Source organism: Corvus hawaiiensis, chromosome 21, assembly GCF_020740725.1.
Source record: "Corvus hawaiiensis isolate bCorHaw1 chromosome 21, bCorHaw1.pri.cur, whole genome shotgun sequence".
NCBI lineage: Eukaryota > Metazoa > Chordata > Aves > Passeriformes > Corvidae > Corvus > Corvus hawaiiensis.
In genome coordinates this window covers 1,810,138-1,827,943 of record NC_063233.1, presented here as the reverse complement: position 1 = coordinate 1,827,943, position 17,806 = coordinate 1,810,138, and the positions used below count along the sequence as shown (strand labels likewise).

At 55.3% G+C, this 17,806-nt stretch overlaps 1 protein-coding gene across 2 annotated transcripts in view; it reads left to right on the top strand.

Moving 5' to 3' along the window:
* The window catches only part of LOC125336556 (carboxyl-terminal PDZ ligand of neuronal nitric oxide synthase protein-like), a 29,867-nt gene extending 12,304 nt beyond the window's left edge, over positions 1 to 17,563 (top strand). Inside the window, exons 3-11 of one of the 2 annotated variants that reach the window (XM_048325136.1) lie at positions 9,287 to 9,379; positions 9,988 to 10,046; positions 11,476 to 11,584; positions 11,923 to 12,064; positions 12,481 to 12,641; positions 13,677 to 13,844; positions 14,974 to 15,151; positions 15,383 to 15,740; positions 15,854 to 17,563. In XM_048325136.1, coding sequence (XP_048181093.1) covers positions 9,287 to 9,379; positions 9,988 to 10,046; positions 11,476 to 11,584; positions 11,923 to 12,064; positions 12,481 to 12,641; positions 13,677 to 13,844; positions 14,974 to 15,151; positions 15,383 to 15,740; positions 15,854 to 16,328 — 1,743 coding nt within the window. In that variant the 3' untranslated portion in view covers positions 16,329 to 17,563. The remainder of the gene's footprint in view (positions 1 to 9,286; positions 9,380 to 9,987; positions 10,047 to 11,475; positions 11,585 to 11,922; positions 12,065 to 12,480; positions 12,642 to 13,676; positions 13,845 to 14,973; positions 15,152 to 15,382; positions 15,741 to 15,853) is intronic. The other variant, XM_048325137.1, reaches the window with a different exon arrangement.
* The last annotated feature ends 243 nt before the right edge of the window (positions 17,564 to 17,806 follow it).

Here is a 17,806-nt window from a genome sequence, read left to right as displayed (position 1 = left end):
GGGCAGGATGTGGCCCTGTGCACTGCAGGGAGCATCCCAGGTCAGGGCCCTGAATCGCCCTGTTCCCTGCACAGCCAGGTCCGATGTACCCCTGGAATCCCACCAAACCCTCTGAGCTTCAGGGTTTTCTTCCTAAAAATCAAATTCTTTTTGTCAGATGAAGAAGGGCAGAGGGACGTGTTCAGGCCGGGTGCAGTGTGGCAGAGGATGAGGCAGTCACAGCTGCTGCAGGAGAGTGTAAGGCACACAGGTTCTCTTCAGGCCCAAATGCTGCCTGCTACCTGTGGAGTGTCCTTTACCTACTGCAGAGCCACACATGGCTCATGGAGCACTAAAGGTTCAGTGATCCCACACCATCATGGACCTGCTCAGTCCTGCTGTGGCCTGTGCTCCTGCTGTTAATCATTACAGGGCATAAACTTCCATCCCAGGCACATGTTCCTGTTTTCATGTTGTTGCCCCCCAGGGCAATGCTGATCTCCTGCTTGTCTCGCTTCCTTGCATCCCAGCTGGTGGCAGGAGCCGTGAGCTGGGGCAGGGAACACGGTTTGGGGTTAATCACTGACCTGTGTGTGAGCAGTGCAGGATGCCTTGATGTCCACAGCTTCACACCTCTCTGCTGACATCACTGCAAGCCCAGGGACACAGGGAACAGCACTGGGGAGAGAGAGGGGCCTGTGATGTTCTGGTACAGTTTTGGTGACAAGACCTCAGTGATGATAAATACTGAGAGCATAAAACCCTCTTTTTCCATAATTTCCATATCTAGACCCAGGCTTTTCTCTCATCATGATTCACTAATGTCAGTAGCTCCCCTGAGGCTAATAGAGTCCTTGAACTGCTTAATATTCTGGAGTTTTGGAAATGACACAATTAGGCTTGAATTTTCTTTCTCTTACAGTAGCAGTCTTGTTTCCAAATTTGAGTGAAGTTTCATGGACAATTTGAGAAGAACCCAGAGACTTTCCTTTAAATTTAGGAACTGCAGTTTTATTAGCACTCAATAATTTCTAAGCAAGGCCCACTTGGAGAGAAGCAGCGTGTGAGCTGTGCTGTGCCTGGCTCTGCTCAGGGCTGCACTTAGGGCAGCCTGGCAGGAGAGGGGTGAGCTCCCTCCTGTCTTCACTTCTGCTGTATTCCAGGAATGCACACGATACAAGAGCTCGTGGGCAGATTGCAAAAGACATTTGTGCCCCATGTGTTGTTCAGGACAACCAAAGATAACCAAGATTCAGGATAACCAAGATTCTGATGTCAGTGGGAATTAGGAATTGTGTGCTTTAGAAAATCCCTCTTAACAGTTGCGTCTGAGCATTGGGCCTGGCTGCTGATTTTCCTAAGGAAGCAGGATCTTTCAGTACTGCACACCAGGTCTTTACTAACAGACCTTACGCATGCAGTCCCTGTGGTGACTGACCCCCTTCAAGCTCAATGGCCTGTTCCTGGCTGGAATTGCTGCACTGTTGCTGCTCACAGATGCAAACACATCCTTTCAGTGCAGCACCTGGAGGTCAACTATAAGTCACTGGGTTTTCTGTAAGAAATGTTTTCTCAAGTGAAACTGCTGGAGATTGATAGCATTAACAGCTACATAGAAAAAGTCTCCTTGCCTGGCAATAAAGCAGATTATTTCTGAGTGTCTCAAACCAGTACATCGCAAGGCTGTTTCATGGGAGTTGCTGGCACTGAGGTGCAGGAAGGTTCATCTGCACACCCAGGGCTTGAGCTAACAAAGAGCTCTTTGCCCCGAAGGAGAATGAAGATGGATTGCACCTAGCAAAGGAGTCCTGAAGCCTGGTCTGCACACAGCAGCACACTCAGCATCCCCCATTGTCATTCTGGTCTAGTTTGTAATCAAGTGCTGGTTCTGAATGCAAATGGAGATCAAGTCTTCGTTCTAGCTTGGATTCTGCTTGCTCGAAGATAAAGGTGCCAAGTCCAGCTTCCTGACTCTGCTGTGGATATGCAAAGGAAATGCTAATTTCCCTAGTAGGTAGCTAGGAGAAATGGCAAGACACAGAGCTGGAGGACAGCACCCGAGATGCATATGGGGTGTGATAGCAAGTCTGGAAGCCAGGAGATGTTCCCTCCCTGCAGCATTTACACAGAGCAGGTGTTAGTCATGCAGATGTAGCTTCTCCAGATTCTCAACAGAAACAAGGTTGCTCCTTCTCCTTTGGATAGGTGCTCACCCTGGAAGCTGAGCATTACTCTCCCCCACACCCTGAAGTCACCGAGGCTTTCAGGAGGAGGCTGCAGAGCAGCACGGTGCTGGAAGTGGAGAACCCCAGCAGGTCACACCTGGCCCTATTGGGAACCAGGCCTGGGTTGACTTGGTTATCAGGCTGAACACGTGGGCACTTCTCTGCCTCTTTATCTGAACCTCCCCTTGCCTGCCCCAGGTCTCAGGAGCACCCACATTCCCTCTCCATCCCTGCACTCAGAGCGTGGCTCCCAGCCTGCTCTGGCTGCCTCCGCCTCCGGATTGCCATCCCCCTTCCCTTGGACTACCTGCACTAAAATAGCATCCTTACATAAACACAAAGTGTTACATTATTTAGAGGCCTAAAATCCCAGCACCTGCCTTTGTCAGAGCCTCGGCATGGCAGTGGGATTAGGTTTTCTCCCCATCTCTGTGCTGTGCCTGTGAGTCCCTGCCAGGACCCTCATTAAGCCCTGCCCCATACACTGCAGTGGTGGGCCTTGCCTGGCTCCCCTGGCCACAAACTGCTCGTGGGCTGAACAATGCTCTGCTCTCCTGAAGAACAGCATCACAAACGCACCTCTGAAAAGCCACAGAAGAACAAAATTGGCTTTATTCTCTCTCCAAACAAGCAATAAACACCAACTTGCAGAGACAGAGCAAAGCAGCGCTGTTAATCACCTCTGCCCCATCTCCCCCTCCTGCTTCTGATGACACCAGATCCTCTTTTCCATCTCTGCACAGCCTAGCCAAAATACCAGGAAGTGAGCCAGGAGCATCTCCCCTGCTGTGGCCTGTCAGGCTCATGGAGAGAGGTGAGTAGGGACTGAAAGTACAACAGGAACTTTGGAGCAGGCAGCAGAAATCCTCAGTTGCCTCCTGCTCCTGTCTGGACAAGCAGTATCTGGTGGCCTAGCCCTGCCAGCGAGGTGCTGGGTAGCTGTCACTTGGCAGGGACTGGCTGTAACCAGAACAACTGAGTGAATGAAGTAGAAAATGAATATCCTTGCTTTGTGAGTGAGAACCAGACGTAGAAAATACTCTCTTACCTTCCCACAGCCATGCAGGGGGTCTGGGGCTTTTTCATGGAGCTCTGAGCTTGCTGCAGAGTCCTGGCTCCTGCTCTTCGGAGCTTTGTAGTGTGAACATTGATGGACAAGGTTCAAAGCAATCCAGTCTCCTAACTTGCCTCTTGTCCTACATACCAGACTGGAGGGCAACTAGGATATGAAACATGCACTAAACCAGGCCCTTCTCTGCAGGGCCTTGTGACACAGATGTTTGTAGGGAAATATGGAATTACTTGAAGATATCGCAGTGTATAATTGCAGTTTCACTTCTCAGGGTTATTTCAGGTGAATCTGACCTGCTTCTAATGAAATTAGCACTTTTTATCTGCAGTAACCTAGCAGCTTTTTCAGGTAGGGACATTTTCATGCTCCTGTGCACTCAGTGCCTGGTACATGGACTCCATTGGGGTGGGGTCCCGAGACACTACTTCATTACTGACGCTAATTAATCATCCAAGGCACTGTGGGTGGAAAAGGTAATTTGTTTTCTCCTGCAAAGTGAATAGAGGTAGGGAGGAAAATAAAACCCGGCTTCCCTGTGAGCTGGGCTTGGCCTGCCCTGGCAAGACAAGGACTGAAGGGCCGTGTGTGGGAAAGCTCCCTATTAAACCTGGGGACAGCAGGGAGCTCCTGGAAGTGACAGACACACAATGGTGCTTTTGTCAGAGAGGCACCAAAGGCCAGATGATGTCACCTTGCGCTGCGCTGTGAGGCTGCTTGTGCCTCTCAGGATGGAGCTCAGCAGTATTGCACTGTCTCTTCCACAGGGAGGAGGCAATGAAAAGGCTGCTTTTGTCCCACCCCTTTTTAAAAGCAGTCGAAGAAGCTTTGTTCTCAGACAGTCTGTGGGTTTTCAGAGGTGGAAAAGACTAATTAAAGAGACACTGCTAGCCCTGGGCTCCCCACCAGCTCCCATCACCTGCAGGAGCCCTACTCACCCCCATGGGTGTGACTCTGACCGCTTTTTCCTCCACATCCTTTGGACTGGCTCAGAGAAGTATCTGAACTCCAGCCACCTTTAGGTGGGAAGATCGAGTTATCCTTAAGGGCTGTCTGAGGCTTCAGCAGTCTGGGACCTCCCAAGGATATAAGATCTGTTGAAAATGAGGAGAAGGGGGATGAAGAGGAAGGCCTGTGTTACCATGTCCATCAGAATGCTTTGAAGCAGGATTCCTCAGATGTCAATGGAGACCTGGACAAAATGCAGCTCTTTCCTCTCCTCCCATTACCTGATCAGCCTCCAGCTGCTGCAGCCAGGGCAGCATCCTCACAGCCCCTGCCCCAGGTCAGCCAGCACTGCTGGCCACCCAGGCATCCTTTGGGATGGACTGGGGCCACATTTCTTTGCTGCCCTTCCAGGGACTCCCAGAAACCCAGCAGGGCCATGATAGCTCCTCAGCACCTTCATCTCAGCGTGTGGGGAGCGGTCTGCGGCATCTACAGAGGGTTTGTTGGATGGTGGAAGGAGCTCATTTAAATGAGAAAAAAAGACTTTGAGTATGTTGCCAGCATTCTCCTTGCCTATTGTACTCCCTCTTCGGTTTCTGCTTTCCAGTGAACAGTTTTATGTCTCCAAGGATCATAAATTCTCTTTTTTCCACTGGGCAGGAGGTGCGCTCCTGGTCTCCACTGCTTCCTGCGTCGCTTTTGTGTCCGTGTTGCCCAGCTACTGCAGCACAGCCCCAGACTATGCCTGGCCGCATTCACACCGGCCACGGCCCCGGGAGCGTGTGCTGCCGGCGGGCACGGGGGTTCACAGGATTCAGACAGGCACATGCTTCCCAAGGGGGACAAAGGGGAGGCCATAACCCAGCGGTTTCCAGACGGAGCCACAGGGAGGGCTGTGCTGACCGCGGCCGGCAGTGACCTCGGGAGGGTGGGATGTGGTGCTGAAGGGGGGGTCGGAGGCTGGACAGCAGCCTGTGGTCCAGAGGCTGTGGGAACTGATGCTGCTGGTTTGACAGCTCCAGGGCAGCACGCAGCACTCGGCTAAGCCCCACTGGCTGGGAGAAGAACTCCGGAGTTTTCTGTAGCATCAATTCCAAGGGCAGCACTCCAAGCATGGGTAGTTCAAACAGCAGCTGAGATAACACCCTGTCCTCACTCCATGTGGGTCAGTTGGTTTGAAATTAATTACATTCCTGAGCTGGAAATACTTGGATTCATCATGGCTTTAATTCCTAAAATGGGACTTGTATAGGACCGGAGGCTGCACAGGGAAGGGAAGGGAAGGGAAGGGAAGGGAAGGGAAGGGAAGGGAAGGGAAGGGAAGGATGCTTCCCATCCCGCTGGGATGCAGCCACGTGTCAGGGGAGCAGGGACTGGGGGTCTGGCTGGGGTGGCGCTGCCCAGAGCCGGTCAGTCGGGGGGCAAAGCCCAGCCCATTCCCACCTCCTCATTGCCATGCTCCCTGTGTCTGCTGGCGGGCGAGGCTGAGGAAGGGGCTGGGACGGGTTATTGTTGGGGGTTGTTTATGGACACATAGATCCTGCAGCCTGCCAGGCCGGGATGGGGCGAGGGGAGGCCAGGGCAGGACAGCAGGCTGAGGGCTGGCTGGAGAATTTACGGCCGCAGGAAGGAGTCATCAGTTTCCAAGCCTGTGGCATCTCCCTATGGGCATGCAAACAAGTACATACCCAGCTGTGACTGGGGGCACTGACACACTCCTGTTTCAAAAACCTGCAGAGCCTCTGCTTTAATTTTCCTTAATACAACTTAAAACACCATTTGAACCATGGCCAGGAGCATGTTCCGGCCTTGCTGCTCCTTGTTAATGAAGAAGATGCATTTTTTGGAAGCAGAGATTGCCTCCAAGACCTGCAAAATCTCTATTTTATGACAGTTCTCATTTGCATAATGAAGGCCCTGATACCTTCGGTAATTAATCACATTAAGAATTGCTTCCTTGAATAACTCTATTCATGCAGGTTGTTCCTAGTGCTGGAAACTGCACATGATTTCCAATGTGCATTAGCCCAAGTTTCATCAGCAGATGGAAGCTGGTAACTGCATGTGTAATTTATATCTGCTTGGATGGAATTATCCAATGAAATATGCATCACACGGCGCCATTAACATTTCTAGTCATACAGTCTTTAGCTCGTGGGTAAGTTAATATTACATGGCAGCAGTGTGTGGGACCATAGGAAAGGCAAAGACTTGAACACAGGGATTTAAGAGCAGAAGTGGAAAGTATTCCAGGTCAAACACAGCAGATACAGAATTAATGATGCTGCTAAAATAAATGAGATTAATAACCCTTTTCTGACCTGCATTTTTTTATAAAATGTCCCATCTTGTCTCTGTAGTTAACAGGCTGCTGAATCGCCACTTGTAGGGACAACTCCAGATCCTTTAGCATCCAGAGAGCTTTTCCCCATAGGACAGCACAAACAACAGGAGAATAACGATTGAATCGTGGAAGGCAGCAGAGAGAAATGTTGCTGTGTGGGTTTGGATTTGTCAGTAAACTTGACAAATCTGGGGAAAAAAATCCCATCAATTCAATAGTAAGAAGAAAATCAGTGACTAGACTGTGCTGTGACAGCAGTGACAGGTCAGCCTGGAGCCTCGTGCCGGGATGGAGGTTGGCTTATGCATGGACATTTCTACAGGAGAAAGTCAGCTGTCTCAGAGTGCCTTTTTCCATGTGCTTTCCTGTCCTTACGTAAATCATGGTTCATTAAAATACTGATTCCTGCTTGATAGGAAGCAATTAAATGACTGAAGCTGTGTTTCATCTGCCTCTTCTGTGGAGAGATGGAGAGAAAGTCCAAGCCAAGCTGGTGCGATGTGAGTGTGCAGCTCTGCCCAGCCCTGCTCTTGGGGCACGGTGCTCTCACCCATCTGATGTTCCTGCTTCCTGTCCTGGGACATCGTACAGCTTCTGCTGCTTGAGGGGTTTCACCCTTTAGAAAAGATTTGAGGCACTAATGAGTTTTAACTGTTTTCAGGCCAAGCTGGCTCAGGCCACGGCCTGCCCCTAGGCACCTCCGCTGTGGGGAGTGTGCCTTGGCTATGTGCTCCAGCAAAGATGCAGCAGGGGCCACGGGCTCCGTGGAGAGAGAAGGTCCAACAAACCCCTTCCTCACTGAGGCCACTGTGGCCACATCCAGCTCACGGTGCTGCACAGCTCTGCCTGGAGCTGAAGCCCTGTGCATGTCCTGGAGCCAAGCTGGGGTGGTGCTGTGTGGGAGTTGGCTGGAGTTCCCCGGGTTTAGAGTCTTGTCATCACTCCTGGCAGCACCCACAGATTCGCTGCTGCTGCTCCCAATTGTTTCTTCCTGTCCAAGAGAGAAAGAAAAAGCATCTCTGCAAAATCCAGGCTTGGACTTTGCTTAAAGTCTTTGAGTAAAGAGCCTTGTTTGAATGTAATTGCACCCCTGTTGCTACAATGGGAAAATACACTGTATTGCTCTTTCTTGGAAAGCTCAGCTAGTATTTTCCCAGCCATTTGTGTATAAAGAAAGATAAACAGCTCTTTAGCGGGCAGAACAGTCTATCCCGGGTTTATTGACATTCATGGAGCAGACAAGGACAAACAGTTTGGTGAGCGCAGGGGAGGGGGAGCAGCTGGGCTGGGGGAGCTGGGCATGAGGGGTGGAGGGTGGAGAAGCCCTCTCAGGTGCTGAGCTTGGCGAGTCCATCTGCCCGGCCCCAGACCCGCAGGCGCTGCTGCATCCCCGTGGGCCCCCCGGCACCCTGCAGGATGCACTCACCACCTCACCCTTCCTCTCACTCCTCCCCATAAATAAAAAAACATGTATAGCAAATTTAGTTCCAGCTTCACACGCAATAGCGCTATAGATAGATTTTTAAAGAGCTTGTCTGAAAGTAATAATTCATGGGGAGATCAAAAGGCTGTGGTTTAATCCGGGGTCTGTCTGATACCATAAACCTTGCAGAGTGCTAAGAATTCAATGAGCAGTATCAAAAGCCTGATAAACATGAAAGCCACCCAATTTTCTGTCTGTAAGGCTGGCGTGGCTTACAATTGGTGCTGAGGGGCTGGGAAGATGTGGATCTTCTCTGCAGAGCTTGGGTGACAGAGCCACACACAGTCCTCCAACTTCAGCATCCCAAAAGAGGTGCCTGGGCTCGCTTTGCATCTCAAGTGCTCCCTGCACCTCCCCGACTGTATAAAGAAATCAGAGTTCTAATTAGATATCTAATTACATGGCCTAGATAGATTTCTGGCTGCTTGGCATTGCCTTTTCCTCCACATCCACAAATCAGAGTCTGCATTGATTCACCAAAGCAACATGACAAAGAGGTGGATTTCAGACAGGGACTGCAAAAAATATGGAGTATCAAAATGCTGTATTTGGAAGCTGAAAATGGTGCTTAAAATGGGAGCAGGAAGGATGAGTGCTGTAAACAAAGGTCTCCAGAGTAGAAGGGTTCTGCCATGCTTCTGTCAGCTAAAGCAACATTTAAAAGCCAGTGTTTAATTTTTAACACAAATGGAGGTGAGTACAGGCAGCAGACACCTGCAGGGTTTTTCTCCAGAGATCCTGATCCCACAGAGGTTAATGTGATTATGCAAATGACTGAGGTATAATTACGTTACTGCCGCCCATCTGGCCCTCACTGGAGCTCCTGAGTGATTTTATATTCCCCATGCACTGCAGTGCTGATACACAAGGGCACCAGAGATGTCCCTGCTTGGTGCCACCTCCCCATCAGACCTCTGGAGCAGAGTCCTGCTGGACCAGCCATGGCCAATGCATTGGGAAAGCTCTTCCCAGATCCAAATTAACAGTCTGGATGCAATCCAGAGGATTGAGCTCCACTTGTCCTCTCCCAAGGGATGCTCCTGACAAAGCCAGGATCCTGCCTGGCATCCCAGCTAGTGATGGTGCAGCAAGTCCTTCCCAATATGGTTTTTCTCAGCACAATAAAACAAATTCTCACCTCCCTCAGCAGTCGGGATTTTCATGTCAGACACTGACTACCACATACTGTCCCAGGTACCCCCAGTACTCTCTTAAACTTGGGTTTTTCTTCCCACCAGTATGAATTCAAAGCCAAGAACATTAAAAAGAAGAAGGTGAGCATCATCGTGTCCGTGGATGGGGTGAAGGTGATCCTGCGCAAGAAGCAGAAGGTGAGGCTGCTCCAGCCCAGGGTGCTGCTGCTGCTGCTTAGGACAGTCACACTTCTAACCAAAACTGGCCTTTTTTTTAAAAAACACCCAGAATTTTCACAAGAAAATACTCCATTTGTTTCCACCCAAATAATAACAAAACCTTGCTGGAAAGAGAGTGGGAATATTACACTGCGGGAAGAGGATTTTTTTTTCTATCAAAAAAATATCTCTCTCAGGAGATACTGGTTCTTTTTCTTCCTAATACCAGAAAGCTTTTTTTCCATGAGCACCCCTCAGCTCTTTGCCCTGCTGTCCTTTCCACTGAGTCACTGAATCCAGATCTAAGCCCCAACTCCAAGCCTTCTCCAAAACGTGTAACTCTTCTGCATATTTGATGTTATAAATTAATCTTAGAGACCATTTTCAGCCCTGAAGGCTGTGATCAGATATGATAAACGATCCAAAAAAATCTATTTTTATCTGAGATACTGTTGAAACAGCCATGGCTCATCTAATCACACTGCAGCTTGGATTGTGGCTTGGGACTAAAGCACTGTTCTCTGTTTCCTACCCTTCAGTTTGGCAGAGTTTCACCTGATTTACTGTAATTTTGTCTCTGCTTACAGAGAAAGGAGTGGACCTGGGACGAGAGTAAGATGGTGGTGATGCACGATCCCGTGTACAGGTACATGGCAGGGATTCAACCAGTGAGGGCCAGTCAGCCCTGGGCGATCCGTGCCCTTCCTCCCACCTGCTGAGACACCTCCACCAGGGCTTTCCAAAGGACCATCTAAAATTAACAAGGGCACAAAGTTACTGCTGATGGAGAATCCTTTTCATACATTTTTGAGAGCGAGATGGACTGATCTCGCTTTGAAGCTGGCTCTGCTTTGAACAGGGTTAGACTGGGTGACCCTGGAGATGCTTCAACCTGGATTACTCTCTGATTCTGCCTCTGAAGACAGGCTTCCCACGGTTTTCCTTCAGAGCATGGCTCTCCCTGTGCTTCTGAAGCAGGGCCTTACTCTGAGGTCTAAGTGCTCACAGGGAATTAACCCTTACAGATGTGGCAAGAAAGCACTGACTTTCCATAGCACCTTCCATGGGATATTGAGGTATTCCAGACACCACAAGCCCCACCCAGAGGTTTACACTGAGTGTAAATCTGGTGCCTCAGGAGCCCCTGGGGATGGGAGGCAACCCCATCGATGGGGCATGGCCTGAGGATGGGTTAAGAGCACGGGGTGCTCCAGGCTGTTAGATCTGCAAAGTGAATAATTGTACCATGAGCACGGAGCCCACAGCCCTGAGAACGGGGATCCCCAACACTGGTTTTTGGGCTCAGAGCCCTTAGTGAGAAGATAAGGGACAGAGGATGTGCTGATGCATTATCTGAGCCCACTTCTCACCTCTGGCTTTCTTTAACGATTACTACAAGATGTGGTACTTTGGCAATAACTGCTCTAATTGCAAGTTCAACACCCAAAAAATTCCAGTGACAGGAAAGAGCAGAAGAAAAAAACATTTCAAGAATGCCTTTGGTTTCTTCTCTATTCAAAGCTAAACTCACTTGTCACATTTTCACCCAATTAAATCAAACACATATGAAAATCTTCAAAATGGTTTTGCAGCACGAGGAGGAGAATTAGCCTGAGCAGGAGAGAGAGGAATCCTCCGAGTGCACTCAGCATCCCTGGGAGAGGCTTTTGTGCTGTGCCACCTGCCCACTGCCGAGGAGGGACCCTCTGGGTCCCCGGGCTGGCTGCCCCAAGAGGCAGGACAGTCACAACCCTGCAGGCGGTTCTGCCACGCTGCAGCCTGGGCAGGGGTTAATTGCTGGCGCTAAAAATAGCCACTCGCTTTCCAAGACTATAGATTTTTTCGCTTTCCCACGGCGTCTTTAAAAAGCTTTTGCCTACTTCAGAAAGCAGAAGGTTTTCCATCAAGCCTGAATCGCTCTCTAAATCCATCGCCTCCTGCCTCGAAAATTGCAGGAGGGGCCATGCACCAGCACTGCCTCGTTCCTCCAGTCCTGGGGACACACAGGAGCAGAGGTGGTCTGGAGGGCAGAGACTCCCCGGGTGTTTAATTCCCTTTGTCTCTCTCCCACCTAGAATTTTCTACGTCTCTCATGACTCGCAAGACCTGAAAATATTTAGTTACATCGCAAGGGACGGCGCAAACAACTCCTTCAGGTGCAACGTCTTCAAATCCAAGAAGAAGGTAGGATGCTCCTGGGCATACACCCGCATAACTTCTGGGGCAGAGGGTGCAGATCCCTGGGGGGTGACTGAGGCAGCGGCGGTGCTGGGTGTCCCCAAAACAACGTGCCTGGTGCTTGTCCCCTCCCGCCCAGCCTGGGCAGCGGCGCATTCCACACAGGGGTAGGAGCACCCAGATCCAGAGCGGAGAACCGGGGGGCACTGCTGGAGCAGCCAGCACAGGATGAGACGCAGCAGCCCGGGGTGGGAGGCAGGGCAGGCTGCGGTTCCCCCGTGGGCGGTGGGGCGGCGGTGGGAGCGGCGCGGCACCGCGGCTGAGCAGCGCGGGTTGCTCCGCAGAGCCAGGCCATGCGCGTGGTGCGCACGGTGGGACAGGCCTTCGAGGTGTGCCACAAGCTGAGCCTGCAGCACGCCCTGCAGAACGCCGACGGGCAGGCCGACGGCGCCAGCGACAAATCGGCCGAGGAGCAGCCGCTGGAAGGTGACTCGAGGTCCCGAGGGCGTGAGCACAGCCCTCCCTGAGGCAGTGGTGCGGGGATGCTTTGGGGTGGGGACACTCGAGGTGGCACGGTCCTTCATGGGCCAGCTGTGGTGACAGTGAGAGGTTTGGGCCCCTTCGGATGGGGAGCATGCAGAGTCTGCCCTGCCTGCCCACTCCTTCTGAGCACTGGGGAGGGAGAGGCTGAGCCCCCTCATCCAGCAAGCTGAGGGTCTGCAGCCTCTCGGCCAACCCATTCCCTCCCTCCTGCCCCTTCACAGCACGCTGAGACTTGGAGTAAGTCCTGGCCATTGTCCCTGAGCTTCCCCCAGCTCCCAGCCCTGCACGGGGCCCTGGCTCTTCCTGCAATCCTGCACAGGGAAGGGAGGCTCAGATTCATGTGTCCGTCTTGTTTGAAGTTCACCAGATAAAGGGCTCCAAGATCACGGATGTGGATGAGGTTGGCATCGATACTGGTGGCATCTGTGTGTCTGAGAGGGGACCCAGAGAGCTGCCAGGTGCCAGAGGGGACCTCGGCATGCTGAAACCTGGGCAAGCCTCAAAGGAAAAGAATGGCCAGGTAATGGGGGGTGGGCTGGAGGACGGTTCATGTGCTCTGCTGCTGCTGAGGGCCCTCTGCTCAGGGTCACCATCATGGCTTGATTTGGAGGTGCTTTCATGGAGACCCCATTGCAGCCCTCCCTCCTGGCTCCCTGCTCAGGACAGGCTGTTCAGTTCCCAGTTTACCTGCAGCAAGGCCGTGTCCAGTGCTGGGTGGGGGTTGAGGCGAGAGGCAGGGGTGGGGGCTGCGGCGCATGGCTGAGCAGGCTTCAAACACCACCTGGGGTGGATTTCCATGCCCTCAGTGCTGCTCTGCAGTGGTTGCTTGTTTGACTGCCCTGGCAGTGATCCCTGACTCCCCTCATACTCCAGGCCCAGGGAGCAACTTCCCGAGGAGGCCCAGCCCCAGCAGCGCGGGCACCCGGGGCACATCCAACTCGAGCAGCAGTTTCACCTTAATGAATGGGTGCTCCACAGAGCTCTGGGAGCACTTCCCGGAGGCCTGAATGGCATCGCTTCAGCTCACACAACAGTAACGCTCGCAGGGCCTGGCTGGAAACAGCTGCAGTGACACGAACTCCATGGGATTCGTTTGCGTGCCAGGGAAGGCCAGGTTTTCCTTCGCATTCCTTCTGCCACTGCCCAAGCAGGGGAGGGCAGGGGCAGGAAGGGCAGTGGCCACAGGCACTGGCAAATGCTCCAGGCACCAAGATACCGCCCAGCCTGGGCAGCCACAGCATGGGAAGGTGGTAGAGCGTTTGGGTCACTCCCTGCTGTCTCCTCCCTGGGAGACCTGGGGACCTGCCCTCCCCAGACACAGCCAAGGCAGCCCTGCCAGCTCTCTGGGAGGAGTCTCTCTCAAACACTCTGTCCTGGGGATCCCACAGATGTGCAGATCTGACGCCGAGCCCAGGGGCTGCCCCTCAGCATCCCCCTCAGTGCCTGGAGTGCAGGGGCTTCTCTGCTGCTCTGGGGTCAGTGCCGTGGGGAACCACGATCCAAATCCCACCCTGAGCCGGTCAATCCGCTCACCTGCCCATTTCTTTGTGCCCAGGATGCCGAAAACTGCTCCCTCCACCTGGCCAGCTCCCAGCAGCTGCTCAGCCCGAGCAGCCCCTGCTCCTCGGCCTCCATCACCCCGCTGGCCTCCCAGCACTGCCTCCAGCTGCTCCAGCAGCAGCTCCTCCAGCAGCAGCAGCAGACGCAGGTGGCTGTGGCCCAGGTACACGTCCTGCCCTCCCCTCAGGCGGCACCAGCCCTTCTCCTCTCCCTGCTCCAGCGTCCAGCCGGGCTAGGCCGACAGCGGGGCAGGTGGGAGCGGGCCGGGGCCCTCGCAGCGCTGCTGGCAGCGTTCCCGATCGCACAGCTCACGGCAGAGCTCGCAGCATCGCTTGCAGCCTAGCTCGCAGCATTGCTTTTAGCGCCACGTGCAGCATCGCTTGCGGCACAGCTGAGCTCCCCCAGACACGGAGCTGGCTGCACACACAGCCCCAGGCTGCTCTAGGAGTGTTGCAGGGTCCGGTAGAGCCCCCAGCTCACCTTTCACCCCGTCTCATCCTCTTTTTGGAAACCATCCCGCCCCCAATCCAGCATCAGAGCGGGGAGCCCGGTGCCCCCGGCTGGGCACCTCCCCATGGTGTTTCTCGTTACCGAGGGGCCAGCAGGACACCCCGCACACCCCCGGGCTGCCGCCGCATCCCCGCCCGCGGCTGGACCGGCTCGGGGGGGCCACTGGGGGGTGGCGCGGCGGGGACGGCAGGGGGCGCTGTGGCGCCGCCGGTACCGGGCGCTCCCGGGGATGCTCCTCCCGTCCCGCACCGTCCCCTCCGCATCATCCCCTCCGCATCATCCCCTCCGCATCGCCCCGTCCCGCATTGTCCCCTCCGCACCGTCCCCTCCGCACCGTCCCCTCCGCATCGCCCCGTCCCGCATTGTCCCCTCCGCACCGTCCCCTCCGCACCGTCCCCTCCGCATCATCCCCTCCGCATCGCCCCGTCCCGCACCGTCCCCTCCGCATCGCCCCGTCCCGCATCGTCCCCTCCGCACCGTCCCCTCCGCATCATCCCCTCCGCATCGCCCCGTCCCGCACCGTCCCCTCCGCATCATCCCCTCCGCATCATCCCCTCCGCATCGCCCCGTCCCGCATTGTCCCCTCCGCACCGTCCCCTCCGCACCGTCCCCTCCGCATCATCCCCTCCGCATCGCCCCGTCCCGCACCGTCCCCTCCGCATCGCCCCGTCCCGCATCGTCCCCTCCGCACCGTCCCCTCCGCATCATCCCCTCCGCATCGCCCCGTCCCGCATCATCCCCTCCGCATCGTCCCCTCCGCATCGCCCCGTCCCGTCCCGCAGGTGCAGCTGCTGAAGGACCAACTGGCGGCCGAGACAGCGGCGCGGATCGAGGCGCAGGCCCGGGTGCGGCAGCTCCTGCTGACCAACCGCGACCTGCTGCAGCACGTCTCGCTGCTGGTGCGGCAGCTGACAGTGCTGGAGGCCCGGGAGGAGCACCGGGATGAGCATCGGCAGCCAGGTGAGCGCAGTGACACCCTCACTGAGGTTGTTTGGGTGCTGGGGTGCCCCAGCTCCATCCCTCTGGACAATCGCTGCATCCCTTGCAGTCACAGGAAGCAACTGGAGTGCTCCCAGTACTGTCCCAGCAGGCTCTGGGGGTCTGGGGCATTTCTGCACCCCTCACAGTCCAAGGCAGCAGCTGTTTTGGAGATGCTCAGTTTTTCACATGCCCCTCGTCCATCTCTCACAGTTGACCGCTCCTTGCAAAACCTGTCCCTGGCTCAGTCCCTCTCCTTGAACCTGAAGAACCACTACAGCCTGGACGTCCACCTGCCGTCCACCTCCACCCCCGCCAGCGTCCTGGGCAGCCCCGTGGCCCCTGGCTCGCTGCCTTCCCTGGGCCCCAGGGACTCCTACCTCAACCTCGTCAGCCTGGACAGGGGCAGCCACCGCTATGGCAGCAAGGAGGGGGACGAGTGCCTGGCAGTGCTGGAGGGGCAGGACGGACTAAGCCGGCGCGTGGAGGGCTCCGAGGTCAGCGACTTCACTCTGCTCAACGGGAGCAGCCGGCAGAAGGCAGATGACATGGACAGAGGGGATGAGGACAGGTAGAGTGTGCCACCTCTGTGTCCTGCCAGCTGCAGCGGGAACACCCTGAGTGCTGCAGGTAATGCAGGTAAGCCTTGCCCATCACCTCCTCTCTCTGCTTTTCCCTCCACAGGCGGCAGCCACCCATTCCCAAGCTCAACCCGCCACCACCCATCCTACGCAAAAGGTCAAGCAAGACCTCCCCAAGCCTGGAAGTGGAGGTGAAACCCGAGAGCTCTGCCCACCTGAGCCTGCCCAGTGCCAGCATCTCCAGCCTCACCAGCATCACTGCCAGCTCCCTCACCCTCTTGGACCCTGAGGCAAGGACTCCTGCACGGAGCGCTGCCTCCAGCATGGAGGCCGGCCCTGCCGGGACCTGCCAGCGCACTCTGGGCAAGGACAGGACTGGAGAGAGTGGGCCAGTGTCCCCCCTGGCCAGCATCCATGACCCAACAGCCAGCGAGACCCTGGCTAAGGAGTTGATGGCCCTGGGCAGCCCCATGGACAGCTCACTGCCCTTCTCCCCTGCAGACGACACCTGCTTGCACATCAGCTTCTCTGAAGATGAGTTGGACACTGCCGTGGGGCCCAGCAGAGTCCCCTCTTAGTGGGGCCACAGTAGGTGGCAGCTGGTGGCTGGCAGCCCCAGCAGCTCTGTCCACAACCCTGTGCTGGGACTGGGGGTCCCTGTGCCCAGGCCACAAGACAGGTCCCTTTCCTGTCCCTGTCCCATGTAACAGCTTCCCCCGCCACCCACGGGGCCACCCCACAGGATGGGAGGTGGCCAGCCCTGCCTCAGTCTGCACCAGCTCACACTGCTGTCACACTGCCATCCTGTCCCTGCTCACACAGCCAGGGATGGTCACAGCAGAGCTCCAGGGAGTTGAAGGGTGGAAGCCCTGGGCAGGGCACAGCACAGGGCTGTGGGACAAGAGGCTGTTCTGGTTCATCAGTTGCCACCCATGGCAGCCTGAGCGGGGCCACGCAGCACAGCCACGGTGTCACTCCCCTGCCCAGCTCCCTGAAGTGTGTCCCAAACTCCCACCATGCTGGGCGTCTCCAGGGCTGCCAGTGTCCACCAGCCCCACGCTGTGCCCAGCCCTGCTTTGAGGACAGCAGCCCCACCACTGTGTCCCCACGCAGTGAAGCCACCACTGCCTCCATAGGTGCCTTTTCCTACTCCCCAGCACCCACTGCCCACACAGGTAGGGCCACCCCTCTGAGGCCACTGATGGGTGCAGGGCTGACCCTAGGAGCCTGTGGCAGTGGGGGGTGACCCCCTAAAGAAGGGTGCACCCCATGTCTTGGGGTCAGGGCAGAAAGCCCTCCCATGCCCCCTGAGCTGCTGGTGGCTGCAGACAGGAGGCTGCTCCTTGTGCTGATTTTAGAGTGTTACCGTGTGGTTTGGGTTTGGTCTTGGAAATGTGAGTGTCCTGGGAGGAGTTAAGGTTTGAGGAAGAAGCCAAGCGTGGGGTGAAGGGCAGGTTTTGTGGAGGGACCAAGGGGATGCTCATCCACCTTGGTTGTTTGTCAGAGGGTGTTGGGAAAGTGTTGGAGAGTCAAGTTGGGAAGTGTCAAGCAGAAATGGAGACTCGGAGCAGCCGTGCTGTCTGTCCCTGGCATGGTGCTGCTCCCACGGGGAGAGGGGGGTGACAGGATGTGCCCCCAGAGGTGGCCGTGGCAGGGATGGAGCCAGGAGGGGCTGGTGACCGGGCCGGGGGTTGTAAAGCTTGGCTGGGCTGTCCCATAGTGCAGTAGCGACAGCCCGGCCCCTCCATAGGATGCTGCAGTTTGGTAACGGACTTTTAAAGAAAAAAATAAAGGTGTCAGATTTGCAGAGCCAGTGCTGTGTCTCTGCCCCATGGGGCCCGTGCACAGGGGGTCCTGAGCCTGTGGGGCAGACTGGGACCTCCCAGGTGTTCCCAAAGAGGAAAGATCCCTGCTGGGAATGGCAGCTGAGCCTCTGAGCTGCTCCCTGAGCAGCCCCCACCAGGATGGGCACCACCATGGAGGGCCCTGCTCCCCACACACTCTTTTTGCTCTTTCCTGGTCCCATTTCTGCTCCTGAAATAAGTCCTGGCCCCGG